General features: G+C 37.6%; 1 protein-coding gene across 5 annotated transcripts in view; it reads left to right on the forward strand.

Annotated features, from left to right (window-relative positions):
• The window catches only part of USP25 (ubiquitin specific peptidase 25), a 96,916-nt gene that overhangs the window by 43,720 nt on the left and 32,545 nt on the right, over positions 1-20,651 (forward strand). For all 5 annotated transcript variants that reach the window (XM_074599739.1, XM_074599749.1, XM_074599759.1 and 2 more), the window contains 5 exons: positions 11,065-11,151; positions 15,875-16,012; positions 16,894-16,970; positions 17,479-17,552; positions 19,047-19,195. In XM_074599739.1, the coding sequence (XP_074455840.1) occupies positions 11,065-11,151; positions 15,875-16,012; positions 16,894-16,970; positions 17,479-17,552; positions 19,047-19,195 (525 nt within the window). The remainder of the gene's footprint in view (positions 1-11,064; positions 11,152-15,874; positions 16,013-16,893; positions 16,971-17,478; positions 17,553-19,046; positions 19,196-20,651) is intronic.

Here is a 20,651-nt window from a genome sequence, read left to right on the forward strand (position 1 = left end):
TTTGAAAAGTCATGGAGGTTTTTGGTTAACTGTAGATAGGCCAGAAAGTCAACCTGGGAAGTTATGGGATTATCTGCATTAGCTAACCATTGAGAAGATGGAGCCAGGCTTTTCACAGCAGTGCACACTGGTGCACACTGGGAGGATGAGAGGCAATGGGAGTAAGTTGAGATAAGAGAGATTCAGCATGGATAGAAGAAGCATTTTTCTCCATGAGGACAGGCAGGCAGTGGAGGAGGTTGCCCAGAAAGGCTGTGCAGGCTCTGTCAAACCTTGAAGGCTTTTAAGAGAAGCTTTTTAAGAAGGCTTTGAGCAGGAGGTTAGACAAGAGCCTTTCATCAGTCCCATCTGAACTCTATTACCCTATGATACTACAGTAAAGTTTTCTACTTCATTCTGTCTTCCTGTTATTTTATTCTGCTTTTAACTGCTTCATGTGTTGAACTGATACTTTCATGGAACTATCTGTCATGAATATCTGTTTTGAATAATACTGGTTAGCTTGGAGCCCGTAATTTTCTATAGCTTTTGTGGTTCCTTTCCACCTCATTGTACACCTATCTTTGAATTTAGCTTTCTTATTGCAGTCACTCAGCCGTTTCTATCAGTTCATCTTTGCTAGCTCTTGTTTTCACTATATTGCATATCTCTGTACTGAGCAAACTTGGTCATCTTGCCACTTGCCATTTTTTCTAGAACACTTTTGAATATTGCTTTCCATCACAGACTTCATGAATTTGCAGTAACCTACCTTCAGGCTGGAACAAATGGTTTGCTTCTGCCCTCTCTCTCTCTTTGATTGCCTATTTGTCTGTGCCTGGACCCTTCTTAGCTCATTGCTGCTTAGTTAAAAGCTTTTGTTGAGTGATTTCTTCAGAAATTATTCTGAAGTCCCAGTGGACTACATAAACTGGATTGCTGTTATCCATGATCACCCCATCTTGGTGTTGGATGGTTTTTTTTTTTGTAGTAACGCTTTTTTTTTTACAAAAAATAATGGGAAGGATTTCCTTACCTGCAGTTATACTTAGGTAATGCTGTAGCTAGTGAAACGGAAAGACTTCTTGATTTGTTCTACCGCCTTCCTTCCCACCCAAAGTTTTTCAGATTTTACATTCCCTAGTAGTCCCAAATCTCAAGATGACTGATTTTATGTGTATTGCATATCTCTGTAAAAGAAATATTTACACATAGGAAACTGCAAATACTTAAATGAACGTTTTCCCAGAAACTTGAGTTTTAATTCATTAACCGCAGGGATAAGAACAGAGGCTAGGGAATGTAAAAACCTATGCTAGACCTATGATCTCATGTTATTTATACCCGATGTGCAACTTTATACCTTGAAAATGGATTATAAAGAGGGCTAGCTAGTTCCTATGGTCACCATCCATATTAGGTGAAAATCTATGGCATTTGGAATTATGATGGTTTGATCCTAAAAGATAGTTCAACTTCTGTATTAAGTCTATAGAATGTAATTCAAGTAAACCATTGAAAGATTTATAACTTCACTTGGTTGAAAATTTAGGTTATTAATATTGTCTGCCAGCCAGGAAGACTTATGTTTCAAACAACCATCCCAGGAAATTTAATGCATGTTAATTTAGAGCATTAGCTAATACCATATTTATTTGTCCACGGGACAGATTGACTCCTTGGGTTGCACTGACTGTGTGGAAGTATTTTCAAGCTTCCTTTAGGAGTCTTTTGAAACTTGACACATCACATAGGTCAACAATATCTAAATGTTAACTACTGTCAGTCACAGTGATATATTGTGTAATATAATCTACAAGTAAATTGCAAAGAAAGAAAAATCTCTTTCTTTCTACTTAAGGGGTGCTTGTTAAGGGGGAAAAAAAAAAGGTTTCGACACTTTGACAGTTTCCTTATGCAATGTATGTTGATTTTTATAGCCACCAGTTAGCTGACTTAGTCAAATACAACTATCAATGTTTTGTTATATTTGCATTAAGAGCATGAAATTCCTTAAAATATGTTGGCAGCGAATGGCAGCAAATGTTAACAAGATTCAACCATGGCTAGAAATACTGCGTTTTAATCTGTATTTACTTCTGTGTTAGAGAAATACGCACGTGTGGAAGTCATCCTCTTTTGTAGTGGAAGAGGGGAGTCTCTCTTTGGATAGCTCCAAACCATACTTTTGCTGTTAACAGTTACACTCAGCATCATTAGAATGAACAGTAATATTTTTTCCACAGTGTAACTTTTAAAAAATCTGTCCTGCTTTTGAAGACTTCTGACTCAATAATAACTTGAATTTAAAACTGAGTCCCCAAGAAAGTATATTGAAACAAAACTGCATTAAAGCGTATTTCCTTCTTTCTTACCTGCCAAGAAACGAATCAAAGTAACTCAATGATTTTCCCATCTCCTTTTGAACCTGTAATTAACCTACATTTTTGACATGAGTTCACCCATACATGCTTTTGCTACTATTTAGTTAGATTAACTTTTATAGAAGGATACCTAAATCTTGAAGTTTTAGAATATTTCTAGAAGGTTGTTTTTTTGTGGGTTTTTTTGTGTTGTGGTTTGTTTTATTTTTAATTCTCTCTATTGTAACTGTGTATGTCTGCTCTTGAAATAGAACTTAAGATATCAAGTTCTTTAAAGAAACAAAACACAAATATACTACTATGTAGTGTTACTGCTTTTTTTTTTTTTGCAGTAGATTTCAGTGGCTCCCTTGTAAAGAGGTAACTTCACAATCTTCTTTGGTTTTAAAAATTTACAGTCTACAAATGTCTTGTAATAACACATTTATTGAGCCTGTGAAGCGGCTCCTTTGTGTCACGCTAAGCATGAGTTAAGTGTTTGCAGGACATAGGGCATAGAAGGTGGGTAACTTGCAGGACACGGATGCACTGTTGGAATCGTTGTCTGTAGCCTTGCTGCCTCTACAAGTTGTCTCCCAGGTCTTTTGCTTTAAGACACTGTGCAAGACTAAGTTTATCTTTTGGGGTTCCAAGTAGGGTTTCAGTCATGTGCAAGAAGTAATGCCCTGGCAGTACTTGCCCCTTGAAACAGGTGTCGTGGGAGATACTGTGTAGTTGATCGTTTAGTGAATGTCGTCTACACAGTGTGCTAAGATAAATTCTTGATGGAAGGAAGAAAGCGTGTGGGGAATCACATGAAAACTGTACTGTGAATGCTGCTCTATTTACTCGCACACCTTCCCCCCTCCCCCCCCCCCCGTTCCCATACTTAAAGTACTAGGTGCAGCATTTTCCTGGGTCTCGTGACTTCCTGAGGGCCTGTCTGGAGTGTAGCTCCTCCCTTTACCAAATGAGTTATCCCAACAGGACAAGTGGGGTTTGGCATCTCCACACTCTTTTCAGAGTCTGATTAGTCATTCAAAAATGAGGCACTTTTTTTTTTTTTTTCCCTTCCCCAAAAGTCTATAGCTTGCAGAGCAAAGAATTGACAAGCTACCATCTTAGAAGTGTAAACCTCCATGGCCGCTCTTTAACTTTTATTTTCAGGGTCCCTAACACAACTTCTGGCATTTTACTCTGTTGCATTGTGTTTAGGAGTAGCCTTCTTTCTTTCCTGATGTAAATATGTTTGGGTTAAGATCTCATTTGATGCTTTTAGCTCTGGGAAGCAGCAAGCCAGCTTGATGGGTGAGAATCAAACACATATTTTCTTCCCGGCTGGTGGCTTGGCTATTGTTCTTACCATCTTTGAAGCAGCTGACCACAAGTATCTAACTTTCGCATTGTTTTGTTTTTCCTGTTTGTCATGTTGAATGGAAGGATGGTGTGGATGGATGATGTGGCAGTGCATTAATACCAGAAAGCCTGGTATTATATATAAAAGAGTTGCATACATGTACATTGTATGTGACTCCCTTGCTTCCCTGGGCATGCAGTGGAAGGTTGCATGCGGCAGAACGCTCAGTGCACAGTCCCTGTTTGAGTTAAAGTGGTCATTAATGGAATATTTTCTTTCCACTGTTTTCTCTGTGGAACCATCTGGGGCAGGGCTGTTTGTGAGGATATCGTACAAACTGTTCTGTAGAGTTTCACGGACAGAGGAATAATGATGTTGGAAATCTGGTTTCTTGCTTTCCGTCACTCCCTCTGTTCCCCTGTAGAGTGAAGATTGACATGTCACTTCCAAGTTGAGTCATCCTATGATATTTGCTGACAGGATACTACTTTTCCTGCTTTGTGTTCTTCTCTATGGTCTCCAGTTCCCTCGGGTTGCTTGTGTGATTTTTTTTATTTTTTTTTTTTTTTCCCCCTGAACCCTTACCTTCTATTTAGTGGTATGTAATATTGTAAAACTTCTGTGGTGAAGGGTTAGAAAGCTTTAACAGATTATGGCTTTAGCTCTGACTCATAAATAGTTATTCATTTAATTAAAGTAAAGGATACAGAATAAGTGTTGAGTTGTGGTCCTATGTGCGCTTCCTAGGTTTAGAAGGGCATAAATCCATTGCATTGTTTAAGTATGTTGTTTAAAGCTATACCACAAACTTACTTCATGTTGTTATATGTTTAGGCAAGAAGTTGAAAACTGTAACCATGTAAGGAAATGTTAGATGTTATTTTATGTCCTAACGATTTTTTTTTCTTGCCTTGAACATGTAATAGAGGACTGGTTGAATGGCATTTTTTAGTATGTGCCAAGGCACAAGTATAAAGTGAATTCTTCTGGACACATCTCATATCATACTTATCTGTCTTCTGAATTGCAGTGATGTTCTGAGTTTGTTGCTATAAACAAGTAAATGTTCTCTAAATGCAGGCTGGTAATACCATGGTGAGCTGTTAGTTTAAAATGTTGACTTAACCCAAGTCTGGTAGAGGTCTTAAGTTAGTTTGACTTTCTAGGTCAAACAGTATGAAAGCTGTTTTCCATCTTCTTCCATATTACACCTCAGCCTTTTGGAAAAGCAAAACATGACAGCTTAAAAGTTCTTTTTGTACCTTGATTTTCAGCAGTTTGGAATGCTGATTGGTTGACTGTTTATAAATAAAAACGTCCTTTTTGAGATACTTTCCAAAGCATTTGAGATATGGGATTGAATCTCTCTGTGACTTTAAAAATGCTAAATGCTTCCTGACTGCTACCACTGTGCCTGTGGAGTTGTTCTGCTGAAGTTCAGTGGTGAGATAGTGTCATACCTGTCTGTAGGAGTTTTGTTTCAGAGAGGGAGAGAGGAAATAAACCTCCTCTTCCTGTACTTCCACATCGAAGTCTGAACAGGAGAACCTGCTCAAGTCCTAGCTTTGAAGCTATTTTCCTCTCTTCCCTGGTTTTCAGGAAGACTTGGTTGTGCCAAATTCTCAGTGTATGAAAAGAAGCAGTTACCAGGAATATGTTTTGGGCAACTTCCTTACTTTCCTAAGGCTTTTTCTCTGAAAGGCAAAAAACAATATAGAGGGCTACTGTTTGCTTAGTAGAAAATACATTTAAAATTCTCTATAGTCTTGTTATGGTAATTATTTTCTATGTTGTAAATAAAGTGTGTTTAAACTTACGTGCAAATGTATATAACTGTTATCAGTCAGTTTCCTTTCAGTTTAAGTGTTACAGGAAGAATTCTTGTTGTATTATGCTTGCTGACTTTTACTGCTATGTCGTGTATGCATAGGCTCAAATATAGGCCTGATGTCCACATTTAATGCCTGTCATTAGTCTCTATTCTGAAAACAAGAATTTACCACATATAAGACATGCACAAGTGGAGTAGGAGGCAATCCCAGTGAGAGTTATAAGGAGGTGCTGGGTGGAAGGGAGCGTAGGGCAGAAGCAGAGCGGACAGTGCAGTGGCAACAAACGGCCACTTCATGGACTTTTGTTGTGAGAAAAGTAGGTTTGAGTTTATGAACCAAAAGGTAAAATAGCAAAATACAGCAATGAATAGCACAAGCGTGGAAGGCCTCAAAGAGGAGGGAGAAGTGATTCTCCTAAATGGGTGGTATAGAGTTCAAAAGACTTGAAAGTTGGAGAGAAGTGGACTTAGTGGCCAGTGAAGTTGCTTATGTTTTTACATCATGGAGCTTTGCTGGACGCTAGTAACTGAATCTGAGGCATGCAGGAGTGTTAAGTCACTAATAAGCCTAAGTGCAATATGTAGTAATACTTTTATTTTGAACCCTTAGCACTTCAAATACTGATAGCTAGTAAACCTAAAGTTCTCAATGGTATTGAAGGAACATATGATAGTGCGTGCAGATGGGAGCAGACATTCCATAGCATTCTGTGTTTTCTTTGATGCAGATTATTGGCATGAATTAAAAGTTAGCTCTAATAATGGCTGATCTACACCACTAAAACTAGCTCTGTATACAGTAAACCACCAAAATTGTTTATAAAGTGAAGCGAGAACATAAGTTTAATTTGTCATGTTGGCAGAGGCAAACTATTCCAAATAATATATTTAATGCCATAGGCAGAGGTCTATTTCTGCTTTTTATTTTTAGAACAGTAAGAACGTATTCATTCTTTAAGATTGCTCTCTGCTTGCTATACAAAATGAAGGTAGACATGGTCTCTGGTTTGCAGCTTTAAAATCTGAATAAAAGTAAAATTGGAAATGAATAAAAGGCCCCAGATGACTAAATGAGGCAAATGGGTGTTGCAATGTGTAAATGTGTATTCAAGCTTGCAACTTAAATAAGATCATGTTTTAGTAAAATGCCGGTACCTGAAGCAATTCGTTTAGGAGCTCTACAGAAATGCATAGTTTTCTTTCCTCCTGCCGAAGAGTTGCGTTTCAAGCTGTACTAATATGGTATATTTAGGTTTTGGTTACTAGTCAAATTAAGTCCTTCCTAATTTTTTTTTCCAAAATTCAAGTTAGTCTTTGTATTTTTCTCCTGTTAAATCTCAAGCCTTGTCACTAATTTGGACAAATTCCTAGCCAGTATTTGCTGCTGACAAACAGGTATCATTATGCACATCTATGCTAGTTGTGGCATCCTTGCCTGTTATTAATCCCCTTTGCTTTGGTAAAAGTGAGCCTACAAACTGGCCTGCCACAAGAATGGAAATTGCACAGCTTTTCTTGGTCTGCTCTAAGAGAAACCTGAACGATGACCGCATTTCACAATATGCCAATAGTGTTCCAGCTGTCTGCCAATAGGTATATCCTGTTTTGTTTGCTAAGCTTTGTTAGTAACTGTGATTTTCTTTATTTAATTTTTTTGTTTTCTTTTTACCTTAGGAGAAGTTTGGGTTTTCTGCAGCCATTACAGACTGGTCAAATGTGTTCATTCTGCTTAAGCATCATAGGTGACTTTCTGCCAAATGAGAACGTTTTTGACACCTTGCTGACTGGTTTAGAACTAGTAGCCTGAATTGCTTTAATATTAGTTTCACAGATCAATTTGGAAGTCTGTCCTTCCTTCCTTCTTTCCAAGCTTAATCTTTAAAAATTGAATGGGAAGATGGCTGTGTTCATAGTATGATGAAATTAGGGTTTTCGTGTAAACTTGTATAAAGGTGATCAATACTGAAAAATTCCCCAGTCCTTGTGCAAAAGTTTTTGCCTTTTTTCCTCAGGAGTGGAAACAAATACAAAACTGCTAGTCAAAGAAAACAAAAGGTTTTCATACATCCATTAGTGAAACAGCTGTTTTTAGTGTCCTGTGCTTACAGAACTTGCAAGAATCCATCAGAGAGAGCCTATCTAAAGCTCTGTGCAGTGGCTTGATAATGTTATCTTTTACCTAGATGCAGAAGTACTGTTTTTACTACTCTCCAAGTTTTGTTATGTTGGTAACTTTACTATTTTAGGACTCCGCTGGTGGCTTTTAATGATCTGTGTTGCATGCCAAGCTTTTATGGATTTAATATGCTGACTCATTTATATTCTTGCAGCGTTAACGCAGCATCACAGTTCTTGAACGTTAAGAATTAATCCTTTACTCAGGCAACCTAAATTCTGCCAAGGTCCTTATGTTTGATAATCCTAGACATTCAGGGGGGAAAAGGGATAAGCAGGGTGGTTTAGGTAAAACCAAGGCAGCTTATATTCTGTAATTGCGTTTGGGCTCTATATGGTGTGGGAAGACATTACTCAGAAAAGTGAATATTTTTCGTATCTTGTAGTCTTGAAGCTACCACTCTACCTATCTCTCTGGCACGACAGAAAATACACCTACATCATCACCCCCTATAGCCCGGGAAAGCCACAGTATGTCTGTTGTCACTCAGCCCGGTTAGTCTGAATGCCCTAAATTGACACTGGATTTTTGTTGTTGTTGTTTATTCTCATTTTCTTTTCATCTCTTGTTCAGACCCCAAACTGGTAGAACAGGAGGCAGATATTCTGAAAATATCATGATAATTTGAGTTGGTATAATTTAGCCTGGTCAAGTTTCCAGATGACAGCTTTTAAATAGGTTTAAATACACTGGAAACCCACCACCACCTTTTAGAGACTTTTTCTTGGATGCATAAATCTTCCATAATTTGTGCATTTTAAACATATTTGATCACGGCCAGTAGATATGAAGCATCCACCTTTTAGATGCAGCCTGTTTAATTGCAGTGGGACTCCTGATACCTGTCTGTGGCTGAAGCCAAGTGGGTGAGAGACGAAGTGCTGCCCCATGCGATGTGTTTGGAAAGCCGGCGCTTTGGCCTGGGTCCCGCGGGTGGCACTCGGGCCAGGGACAGTCTCTGCTGTGCCTCCCTCGGTGCCTGCAGAAGAGGAACTTCTGTTCCGTGGCATCGCCTACCCTGGGTGTAGGAAGCCTGGTCAACAGCTCAGAAAACTGGGAATTATTTTGCCTAGCCCCTTTCTGAAGCACTGGGGTGGTTGGCCATGGGAGGCCTCTGCTGCAGTGAGGGCTTGGGTGGGCTCGTTTGTATCTCCTCACCTCAGGAAGAACTGTAGGCTCCTCCTTGAGGTACTTTAGGCATAAAAATCTTAGGCACACTTACCATATTCTTGTTTACGCTTACACTCGGAAATTATCTTCTTTTTTTTTTTTTTATGTGAAGATAGAAGTTTCCTGAAGTTGCTTTAGCTCAGTATAGAAGAGCTACAATGTGACGCTATCCTACTAGTATTAGTGGTGTCGGTGGTTGATTAACTGCGAGCGTTCTGCTGCATCTCCGTACAACCGTGCACAGTGTAATAAGCGGTTTTAGAGAGAAGTTTAATAACTAAATATCTTACATAAGGAATTTTAAGTAGAACAAAGACAAAGAAGAAAAGAACATGTCAGACAATGCTTTTTAATTATACACACCAGCTTGCAGAAATAGGTTTGTTCAGCTTAGTCAAGCATGGAGTTACATGTGCACAGTTTAAAGCTCTGGATTAAAGAAATACAGTTTTTGTGAAACACTTGTGGATTGAATGCCAGGGAAAAATTCTAAACTTTCATACAGTTTTCTGTACTTAATTCGTGTGTGTATTATGAAATCGGCCAGCTCAGCTGCTTGGCGCTCTGATGGCACTTGGATTAGTCATGGAGAGAAGTCAGTCTTTGGACATTGTATTTCAGCAGCTGGTTTATTTTTTACATAAGACATTGCTATGTTTTGCTTGATGAAGAGCCCACCAGTGGAATGCTATTACATCATGAGACATAACTTCAATTAGTATCAACTTCTAGAATGACACTTGAATTAAATATTAACATTTTCTATGCTTTGAGTAAGTAAACAAAGGACTCTCTGTTCTAATCTCTCTTCTCTGCAAGGATGGATGAGAGGGGAAGCTGTATTTTTGAACAGTAAAACAGAATGGGGGGGGAAGCTTGCCTACTTAACTTTCTGTGTTGATTTAGTAAGATCAGGAAGGTCTCTTTGGGTTGGTGTTTTTGAATTTTTTTGTATTAATTTTTTTTCATTTAAAAATGTTAGGAAAGAAACCTTTAGCCTTTTCATTTTGCTGGAGAGGCTGTATACTCTGGGGTGAGGGAAGAGGTTAGACTCAGTACAGGCTCTTTTACAAGGAGAGTCAGGAATGCAGCAACTTTTCACGAACTCATCTTTTTTTTTTTCCTTCCAACATGTTGTAAATTATTAGAATAAATGCAGTGCCTCTTCACAATTTCTGTTACTTTCTTGGCACTGTGGGGTTGAAATCCGCTGTGGTCTGTGACTTAGGTCTTTACTGTGAGGGACAAGTTGTGGATCAAAGTCTATTGGTGTGGTAGGCAAGCTCTGCCTTTCCAAAATAAATAGCAATGTGATCAAGAAAAAGAAAAAGTTGTTAATTATAGAGTGTAAAAACCAAAGGGTTGAATAGGAGGGCAAATCTTTCCTGTGCTTCTCTGATGAGCATGTTTAAAATACTTCAGACCTCTTCTGCTACCCCTTCTTCATCAAAATGCTAGTCTGTGGTAATGAACGGAACTTTAACTAAAGTGCTTTCTGCGTGTACGCAGCCGTTAAGCAAGTGCTGAGGTCTTCACTTCTCAGCCACTGCTTTAGACTTTTATTTTTGCAATCTGGAGTCGTCTTGTTCTTTATAACTCTCTTGGCTCTGGGCTCTGTGTTACATTGTGGGGTTCTTAGTGAGTGTGCCTGTAGCTACCTGTTACCATGTCTTATTGTCCATAAAATGTGCATGGTACCAGTTATTTACCTGCAAAGATGCATGACCCAGTTTCCTTACTCGAATGTACAGTATTCAGATCCTGTAATAATGGGAGGAGTGGCCCGAATGCAAAAAGTATGGATAATTGAAAGTAGATTTAAGTTGCATATACAAAAATGTATTCTCTCTGCACTGAGGAGGTAGATGATGGAGGGGCTGACAGTTACACAATTCATAAAATTCTTATTGTAAAAAGTAGTTTACCTATCATCTAAAACTATTGTTCCATTTATGTGATTAACTGTAAAGAAGTTTTTATTATGCTGTTTTCCCAGCAAAAATTATTGTCTTCTCTTTAAAATATGTTTAGCAAAGTTGAGTGAAATAATACAGCTTCTGAAATGAAACTTTAGCATTTCGTATGTTTGACATTTCATTTCGTTCATTAAAGTACTTTTGGAAGAATTTTGTATTGCTTACAGATGTGCTTAAATGGTTTTTTTAATTTTTTTTTTTTCCCTTTTCAGTCATTATTTAACCTACTGGAGTTTCGAAGACTAGTTTTGAATTTCAATCCTCCTGCAAATGCTCAAGACTTGCCCCGAAACCAAAAGGTAAAATTAGAAGCTAACTTCCCCTAGTGGCTCCTAAGGGCATTTCTCCCTTGCCATTGAATTTTGCACTGTTCTCTAGCTCAAATTAGCACGGATTTTATAGGTGCCAGTTAACATTTCTCTGCGCTTTCTCTTACGGATCTTACAGAAAATACATTAGCTTCACAGTAGAGTAACAGGGAGAGCGTTGAGAGAGGCAGTTTGCTCGCCGTACTGCTGCTTAGTCCAGGTTCAGTGGCAGGGCTTTGCTGATACAGCTGTAGCAGCGCTGCTGCTTGTGGCTGAGCATTTCTAATGTGAATGGAGCTTATGTTAACAAACATATTTTATTCTAGACCCCTCGCACTGTGCAGCTATGGGCATGCTTTCTCGTTACCTGCATGGTTTTGGTTTGTGTAGCTTTACCAGCAGCGTTGTTGGTGTTGGCCTGGCTTACTTCATTGTTTTTTCAGGGTTGTTAACTTCTTGTAACTTGTGATCTGAGATTAAGCTTTTGGTTATTAACTTGTATCTTCTGGTCTGCTTCTGAGCTGATTGTCATAAATTTTCCCATGCTTATTCTAGTATTCAGATAGGATTGGGGAGGGGGTCCTTGGCTCTGGTTTCTTGTGACCTCAGACTAATGAGGGGAAATGGTCATGGACAGGGAAAAAACGGACCAATTTTTACTCCTTCACAGAGGCCTTCTGAGGAGACATAGATGGGCGTACCTTAGTTACTATGTTAAAAAATAGAAAGCAAGAAATGGGAAGAGGAAGTGGCTGTGTGAAGCGTGAAGGCGCTTTATACCCTGATTTTTAGCAATGGCTTACAGAGCAGTGAATTTTTGCGTATCCATAACGCCCCTTTCTTTTTGGTTTTAGAAAGGGTGTGTGTTCTTGGCCTGTTCTTAGTTGTTTGGCACTTCAGGCTTGACTGGTATGCTCACTAGCAAAAGAGCTGCAACTAAAAAAGCAAAAGAAAACAGACATAAAGAAGATAGCGTCCATTTTCTAAACCATTCAGTCTGAACTGTGTAATTTCTCCCCTGCCCTCCACACCCCCCACCCTTGTTCAAAGAGCAAATTGTCACTTGTTGGGGGTTGTTTTGTTTTTGTGGGTTTTTTGGTTTTGGTTTCTTTTTTTTTTTTTTTTTTAGGAAAAGACATTTGCATTAGATCATGAGATGGTGTGCAAATACAACATGGGTAATATTGGGAACATGTCGCAAGAGAGTGACAGGACAGTGTATTTTAGTAAGAAAGACAGGATAAAGTCATGTTTTACCAGAGTTGTACTAAAATGTTTATTTCTTGATTTTTAGATCGACTTTCTGCCTGATATTTCATTATTCATCTCATAATTTTTTTTTTAGTAATATCCTCCAGTACTCACAGTTCTTTACCTTAATTTTTCAGGGTGTAAAAAGCAGTTGGCATCTAAGAGGTGATAAGAAATAGATAATAACAAGCTATTGTCGTTGAAAAATGTCTTGCCAAAGCATTGACACTAAGAGCCAAATGCCTTTATCAGTTCCAAAGTGCTATTTCTTAGAAATACTGACCATGACAGACAATATTAGGGCTGTGTGAAATGGTGTGATAGCAGGCAAGTATATGGATTTGTGCAGAAGCCTTGCTTTCTGCAAGACTGCTAGTAGTCTCTGGCAGTAGTTTGTATCCTCTCCTTTGTTAGCTTAAATTCCAGAAAGAAATATCATCTGTCCTATCTATCGCTGAAAAAGGATTGTCTTAGTGTTGAAATATGTTCTGGGGAGAATTTAGGAAAAGAGATTGCTTCACTAGTTGTAACTTAGACAAATAGAAGAAATAAGCATGCATGCCCCCAAATATAGCGCTTTTATTTCTTTGTAAGGTGAAGGCAAGTAGAGGCAAGTCAATTTAAAGTTGTAATATAAGATACTAGTTGACAGAAGCCCTGGAATTTACTTCCATCTGCTTACTCTTGTTTTAAAACTATCTCAACTTAGTTTTGTTTTTTGGTTTTATAATCTAGTATTAAGTACTGTATGTGACTGACATTCCCTAGAATCGAGTTTCCTTGCTAATAAAGACCAAGTTTTAATAATCCCAGATTTTCTAGACTTTGGTTTACATCCTGTTGTTCTTCCAGTTGTTGGAAAGTAGAGTTCAATGCTAGCCTCACGACAATCTCTTCATTTAGAATTAAAGCATGTGGTTGTACTTTGGGCAGTATTACATAGTGGGGTGTTTTTGTTCTTTCCTATTTATCTATTGAATCCAAATGCTATTAATAATTTGCAATGTAAAATTCTTCATCCAGAAGTCGTTGGTATGAACTTAAAAAAAAACCCGAAATGAAAACTAAACAACAAACCCGTCCTGTTTGCCCCAGCTAATTGAACTTTGTTTTTCTGGATTTTAAAATTGGACGAACACTTAAAATCTCTAATGTGGTTTTGTTCTTTCTCATTTGAAATTTGTTGTTCTTCCTTGGTGTGTTCCTCAGCTTCCTTCTGTAGAACAAATACATTTCTCTGTGGTTACTGCAGCCTCTTCTCTCTCCCAGTTCTCTTACCTCTTGCTGTCATATGAACAGATCTTTTTTTGCTGTACGCAGTGAGGCCAGTTAAACGTTTGGCCTTGATGATATCTTCAGGAAACGTTTTATTATCAGAGGAAGTGTGCTGCTGTGCTACAGGTTAGCATGTCCTCCCCTCTGTTTCAACACTACCATTATGCCAGTATCCTGGCATACTCTGATTGAATATAATGAATGTTTGCTGTGCATTAAACATGTAGATTGCTTTAGAAGAATTTCTTAATCATAAATTGTTCCAAAATCAGTGTATTAAAAAAAACTACTTATGCAGGCAGGATAGGTCGTCAAGTAGAGAACGTTTTAGATGATGGACTTTTCATACAATTTTTATTTCAAAATTGATTTTAATCTCTTTTTGTGTTGTTGCACCTACAGTATGCTTTAAAATTGAGAGCTGTATGCTGTGTTGTGATTACTTTATTAGTTCTTCTGTTTTAAAGTGTGAGCCCTTTGTGGAACTGTATACCTTGTCTTGGGGACTGGCTCATGTCCTTTTGAAGATTTTAGGCTTTGTTTAGTCAGAATCACTGTTTGTTGTGGTAGTGCCAACATAATCTGGTCAAGGAACATGACTAATGCATTAAATAGAGCTTTCTCAAAAAAGCAACAAGGATTTTTCTAGTTTTAGGGAACTTTTTCTAGGCTTTACAAAGATATTTCTTCTGAGTAATCCTATGACATCAGTAGCCAGTTGTTTGACCTAAAGCTACGAGTATGCTTAAAACTCAGCCAAAATAGTCGTGTAAATTTGGGTAAGTGATACTCACTGCCTATGTATTTCGGATTTAACAAAAGGAAGGTGAGATCTAGAGTATTCTGTGGTTGATTATCTATATTATGCATATGAGTTATCACTGATATCGAAGCATCTTAATAAAATATATCTTTGTCTAAAACTTGAAATTCTTTTCATTTTTAATAGATCACTTTAGGAAAATAGTAAGAAGAAAAAAACATTCATAATTTGTTTCCCTGTTTTGTTGTTATAAGGTGCTTTAAATAAGTAAATGGGGGACTGATCATATTCTTAAATTATCATTTAATGCTGAATTGGGGTGGCATTTGAACATTGCTTATAATTGGCAGGTGTTTTGCAAAATGAACTATAGGAGCAAGTAAAACTTGGGAATTTATGTGACTAGAAGTATTTTTTTTAGGTATTATGCAGAACATGTTCCAATTCACCACACACAGTTTTTAAAGATGAAATAAACCAGACTTTATGTACAAAAAGCTTTATGCATACTGGATTGACTTAGGAGTGACTAGATAAGCGTGTGAAATAGTGTGTTTGAGCATGTGAAATAGTGTGTCATCAAGTAATTCAAGTTTGACCAGCATCTGACATCTGTGCTAACCTTTGAATGATACTTGGTTCTAAATACAAGTGGATATTACTAATTTCACAAGTATTTGTCAACTATTTACTCAGGAGTATGAGTGATATCCAATCTCCACAACATTTGTAACCTGTGGTTTAGTCTATGGTGCGACAGATTAGTGTTTCACTTAACTTGCTTTTCATTATACAGGCAGAAAGTATTTCTTCTGCTTCTGTCCTGGAAACCTGAAAAAGAGCTCAGTGTTCCCCATGAACTATACTTAAAAAAAAAAAATAGGTAGAAAGCAGAGCAAGATAGCTCTTTTACTTCTATAAAAAAAAAAAAAATATTTGTTTACACCTTATAAATTTACTCTTCAGTAAAAAATAAGCTTATAAAGGTACTAGGCAGTGTGTAGGCTCACAAGAAATTCTGCTAGAGTTATAGGGGAATACTAAGTTCAATAAAGTCAGTGCATATTGTTGCAGTATATTACTTCAGGCTTTGTAAGTCTCTGGAACAGTTCTGTCTTAAATGCAATTTAGCTTGTCCACTTGTCCATTCATCTCCATTTCAAGTCAAACACCCACATCTAGGTGTGGTTTCAGGGAGCTTTCAGTTTCTGAAATGTAATTTTCATCCCAGACAACTTCGTTATTTTGTAAAACTGACAAGTAAAAGGCATGCAACACTACCTTGTAGTACTACAAGTAAGCTTATAAATTATTATGTTGATTGGCTGGATGTATGCTTAGTTCATTAGGTAACACTTCTGTAAAGTAGATTTTTTTTTTGTTACCACTTCGTTAAATATTTTTTTTATTCTTCTTCAAATACAGGAACATAGGAATTTGCCTTTCATGCGTGAATTGAGGTACCTGTTTGCACTTCTAGTTGGTTCGAAGAGAAAATATGTTGACCCATCAAGAGCGGTTGAAATCCTTAAAGATGCTTTTAAATCAAATGATTCCCAACAGGTAATTTCTATGTATTTTTATTCAAGCTTAAGCATGTTTTCATATGGTCATCTGGCAATAGAAATACTTAAAATGGACAACAAAAATTTGAGATGTTCACAGAAAATAAACTTCTAATTGTCACAGTCTTTGAGGTTTTTTCTCTCGTATTATGTGATCTCTATCTGCTTTTATTAAAAAAATTAAAATAATAAAAGTAATAAAAATAATCCCAGACAGCATGTCTATACTTTCTTCCTATTATTTTAGAAACTAACTAATAGTTCAACATTCTTGCTTTTAGGGTTTAGTTTAGCTTCTAAGTCTGTGGTTTTTGAAAGAGCTTTATTCCTCTGACCTAACAGTGCATCCAGGGCTGGTACAGTCATAGTATACTATTAGTCTGTGTACATACTGATTTGGAGGGTCCTAATTTTCATATTTCAAGATTCTTGCCTAAATCATGGTATATTTTGCTTTTCTGAGAACCACTTTGTTTCTTCAGATGCTTTATTTTTCCCACATGAGGTTATGTGCCTAAGGTGTTTAATTACAACAGCATGCTGAATTTAGTGCTTGATGAAAGTAATATTAGTCACCACTCGTTAGATACCAAAGGGTTTGAACAATGGGATTCATAAGATGCCTTTGGACTAGCATGGTGTGAAAGCTGAGCCCCAGTAAAAAGGATCACAGGACAGTGTAATGGCTGAGGAACATCAGAGCCTTAGTGTGCTCTAAGAGCCACCCAAAAAAACCCCAATCATGGCATAGTCATAGACGTAGTGTGATTTTGGAGCTCTTTTGGGGGGAATACTGCTATACTGATCTTGTAAGGTGACGCTTCATTGTGTTCTGTTATATATGTGAACATATACTGATTATTTTATGTTTGTCAACAGCAAGATGTTAGTGAATTTACACACAAATTATTAGATTGGCTAGAAGATGCCTTCCAAATTAAAGCTGAAGAAGAGAGGTAAGATTATTTTTTTTGTTTCTAGCTCTGTATCCAACTTGGCTGTATCTTTTTCAACCATATAGTGAGAAGTGGATTTTTGGTTGTTTGGTTTTCTTTTGCTCATCAAAATGTTCAATATACTTCTATTCTCAGAAGTAAATACTTATTGTTTGTATAAGTGAATATCTGTAAACTGTTTTTTGAATAGATAATTGTTTCTAGAATGTTGCAGGTAATAGTTTTTACAAGGGTTTTGTACAATTTAGGCACTCACGAATTGAATCTGATTTACATAAATTTTCCTAAATGAAGCACTTCTAACGCTTAATTTTCACAATATACTTATCATTGCAAATATGTGAATCATTGCTATTGTCATTAGAGGAGAGTATAAAACTTAATGAACAGTAACTGAGTAAAATAGGCTGCATTTCCATAATGAATTCAGAATATTCTACTCATAGTTTTATAAAAAGTTCATAGCTTTGTGTTTGATTTTTTCCACTGACACGCTTTCTGTTTTCAGGGATGGAGAGAAACCAAAGAACCCAATGGTGGAGTTATTTTATGGACGATTTCTAGCAGTAGGTGTACTTGAAGGTATGCACCAGAATGTACTTAGACTTCTGTGCTCGTGTCTGTTTGGTGCTTGTCTAAGTACACAGGTGAGTTATGCAGCCGTAGCATTTTGGCTACTTCTGCGGAGCTACACTTGGAGAACACGTGTTCAATGTGTGACAAAAGGTTTGTCCTGAGAATATGAGACCGAAGGTAAACGTAGTGAGCTGCAGTGGTCCAGAAAGACTGTTTTGATAACTTTCAGGAGCTGAGTGTATGTACTTAAGCGCAGTAGAAGTTAGGGTGAGTTGCTGAGCAAAAATGGTTGCAAGAAATTATTATCAGGGCACTTTTGCCACTTACTAATGTTATACAGAAGGCAAGTTACTGTATTTTATTGAGCTAGTCTCTCTCACTCTCTCTGCTTCATTTAATACAATTTAAAATTTCAATTACTGCATTTTATTTTGCACAGTTACTGGTATGGATAACTCACCCTCTTAAAAGTACAGTTAGTTGAAAACAAGTCAGTGGAAACCTGCTCAAGGGGAGTGCTGGAGAGAGTACTAGAGAGGACGAGACTGTGCAACAAGCTTCCCTTTATCTTATCTGCATATAGTTAGTAGATCTGCAGAATTTCAGCATTCTCTACTTCCAGGAGGCCAGCAGTTGTAAAAGTATTTTTAATATTGGTGATTCTGTCCCCCATCCTGAGAGTGAATGACTCCTGAGATGCATGTGAATGAAGCAGCTATAATCTTTAAAGTGGCTTCCAGGTTGTTCCTCGGCTTGGAACAGCTTATCTAATGACTTGTTGCCAGATTTCAAAACTATTCTGCAGATTCCTTGCTATTACTAGCTCCTTTGCGTTAGGCTACTTTCATCCCTTATCTCCTCAGTTAACATGAGAACGTGTGTAAAAACCAAACTAAAGAAACGAAACCGTCAGGTGTAAGAAGACTTGTTACTGGCTTTAGGATTAAATAAATCGAAATTGTAGATTGAAATCACTTCTCACCCTTATTTCTGCTCATGTTTGAGCTTACATCTTTATACAGTGTTACCAAATTATGGTCTTGTTTTCAGGACAGCAATCATGAATGTTCTCTTTTGTGGTTTATTTTCACAAAATGTACTTATACAAAGGGCTGTTTCATACCAGTGATTCCACTGACTTTGCTGATACAATGTAGAGTTGTATTACTGAGCTGCTATTTGTAGGAGGAGGATTTTGATTTATATGTGTAAAACTTCCCATACATCTGTGGTGCCAAGTCATTTTTAGTTTTGCTTATTAGCAATAGATGCAAAAGCAATATAAAAAATGAGCTGAAGAAGAAAATACAGCAATTTTCAATATTACCTTCAAGTGACTTTTTTGGGTAACTTGTTTTCATACATACAACTGAACTGATCGATAAGAAAATGTGGGTATTGTTCAGTAGACTACGTCAGGTGACCTAGGATTGTTAGGTTTTTTTTAAAAGGTAAATGTTTGTTCCTGAAACCTTAACTTATTTAATTTCTTATGTGAAGGTAAAAAATTTGAAAACACAGAAATGTTTGGCCAGTATCCACTCCAGGTTAATGGCTTTAAAGATCTGCATGAGTGCCTAGAAGCTGCAATGATTGAAGGGGAAATTGAATCTCTCCATTCAGAAAACTCCGCAAAGTCTGGTCAGGAGGTGAGTTAAATGCACCAGTGGGCTTCTTTCAGGATGTTGTTGTAGTGCTCTTTATTTTTCATGGGGATTCATGGTTGGTTTTTATGTGACTGGCTGCTGTGCAGGTTCTGACATCTGGTGTAATTGGATTGTTAATTCAGGGGGTGTGTGTCTCTTTTGGAGTATCCAGAGTATCATAGTTTTGTATTTTTCATAAAATGTGAAGTTCATGCTTATTAAAAGCTGGCAAAATTAAGTGCTTACAGTGATTTGGCAGAGGCTGGTTCCCACCTGTTGCTGCTGTTTGATCTCCAGAGAGGTCGTGGGTGTAATGTCCTGTGGTAGCTCTGACTGACTTGCTGCCCTGTGCCATACTGTAAACAGCAACGGTGAGCTCTGTGTTTGACTATTGCTTCAGAGCATTGTTGTTGCTGTTCTTCTGTGCTTTTGGCTTGTAATTCCTCAGCATCCTAGCTTTCTTCCCCTCTCCCATTTTTACTGATGTTTTCCAGCATCCTCTTCTTTGCACTCTACAGTGGGCAATTTTCCTCCTCTTCTCTCACGGTGGTGGGCCGGGGGCTGGCAATACTTGCTCTATGGGCTGCTGTTCCTCTCAGGAGAGCTCTTGCAAGAGCAGGAGGCTGCCAAGTGCCAGAGCATGCTGGAAGCATGGGTGGAGGGATTCAGATGGAGCCCCACTAAGAAGTGGGATATGCAGCCTGTGGTGTTGGGATGAGGTGATAAATGAGATTTCTTGCGCAGAAGTCACAGGTTAAGGAAAAGAGGTAGTTGGACCGATGGTGGTTGTAGAACTAAGAGGGTATACTCTGAAATGTCCCCTTTTATTGCTGGCATGCATGTATATGCCCAGCATTTCTCTCTGGCAGATCACAGGATCACACAGATACAATGTCGGGTATTGTATAATACCTCTAATAACCCCCAGGTTATTGATGTGGAAATACGGGAATCCCCATTGCATGTAAAGACTGAGCTACTTTCTCTTTACGCTGTTGTTCGTGTTTCACCATGGTTATTTTAAAGGTGTGAAATCTTGGGAGATTTCTTCTACTTAAGTAAAAAGTTCAGGTGTAGTTTCTTCCTTGTTGCCAATCTTTTGTAGTAATGAAATTTTGCTTCCTTTAATCATATCAACATACAGACAGGATTTAGTTACTAAGCCTAGTGACGCGCACTGAAATCATCCTTCAGTCTGAAGTTGTATTTCCAATTTTGTACTATGAACAAAAGTTTTATAGCATCTCTTTTATAGTCCCTTTTTCTGGTCAGCTATTGTTGATCAAGTATTGTTTAACCAAATCAGATGTTAACAAGCATTTTCAAACATCTTTATGCGTCTTACTGGATGCGTGCTTCTTTCGTAGAATGCTTAATTTTTATTTTTTATTTCAGCGCTTGTAGAAATGTCTTCTTACAAAGAGCATGTTTCCTGAAACATAACTGGAAAAAAAATAAC

The sequence above is a fragment of the Larus michahellis genome, chromosome 1 (assembly GCF_964199755.1).
Source record: "Larus michahellis chromosome 1, bLarMic1.1, whole genome shotgun sequence".
In the NCBI taxonomy this organism is placed as follows: domain Eukaryota; kingdom Metazoa; phylum Chordata; class Aves; order Charadriiformes; family Laridae; genus Larus; species Larus michahellis.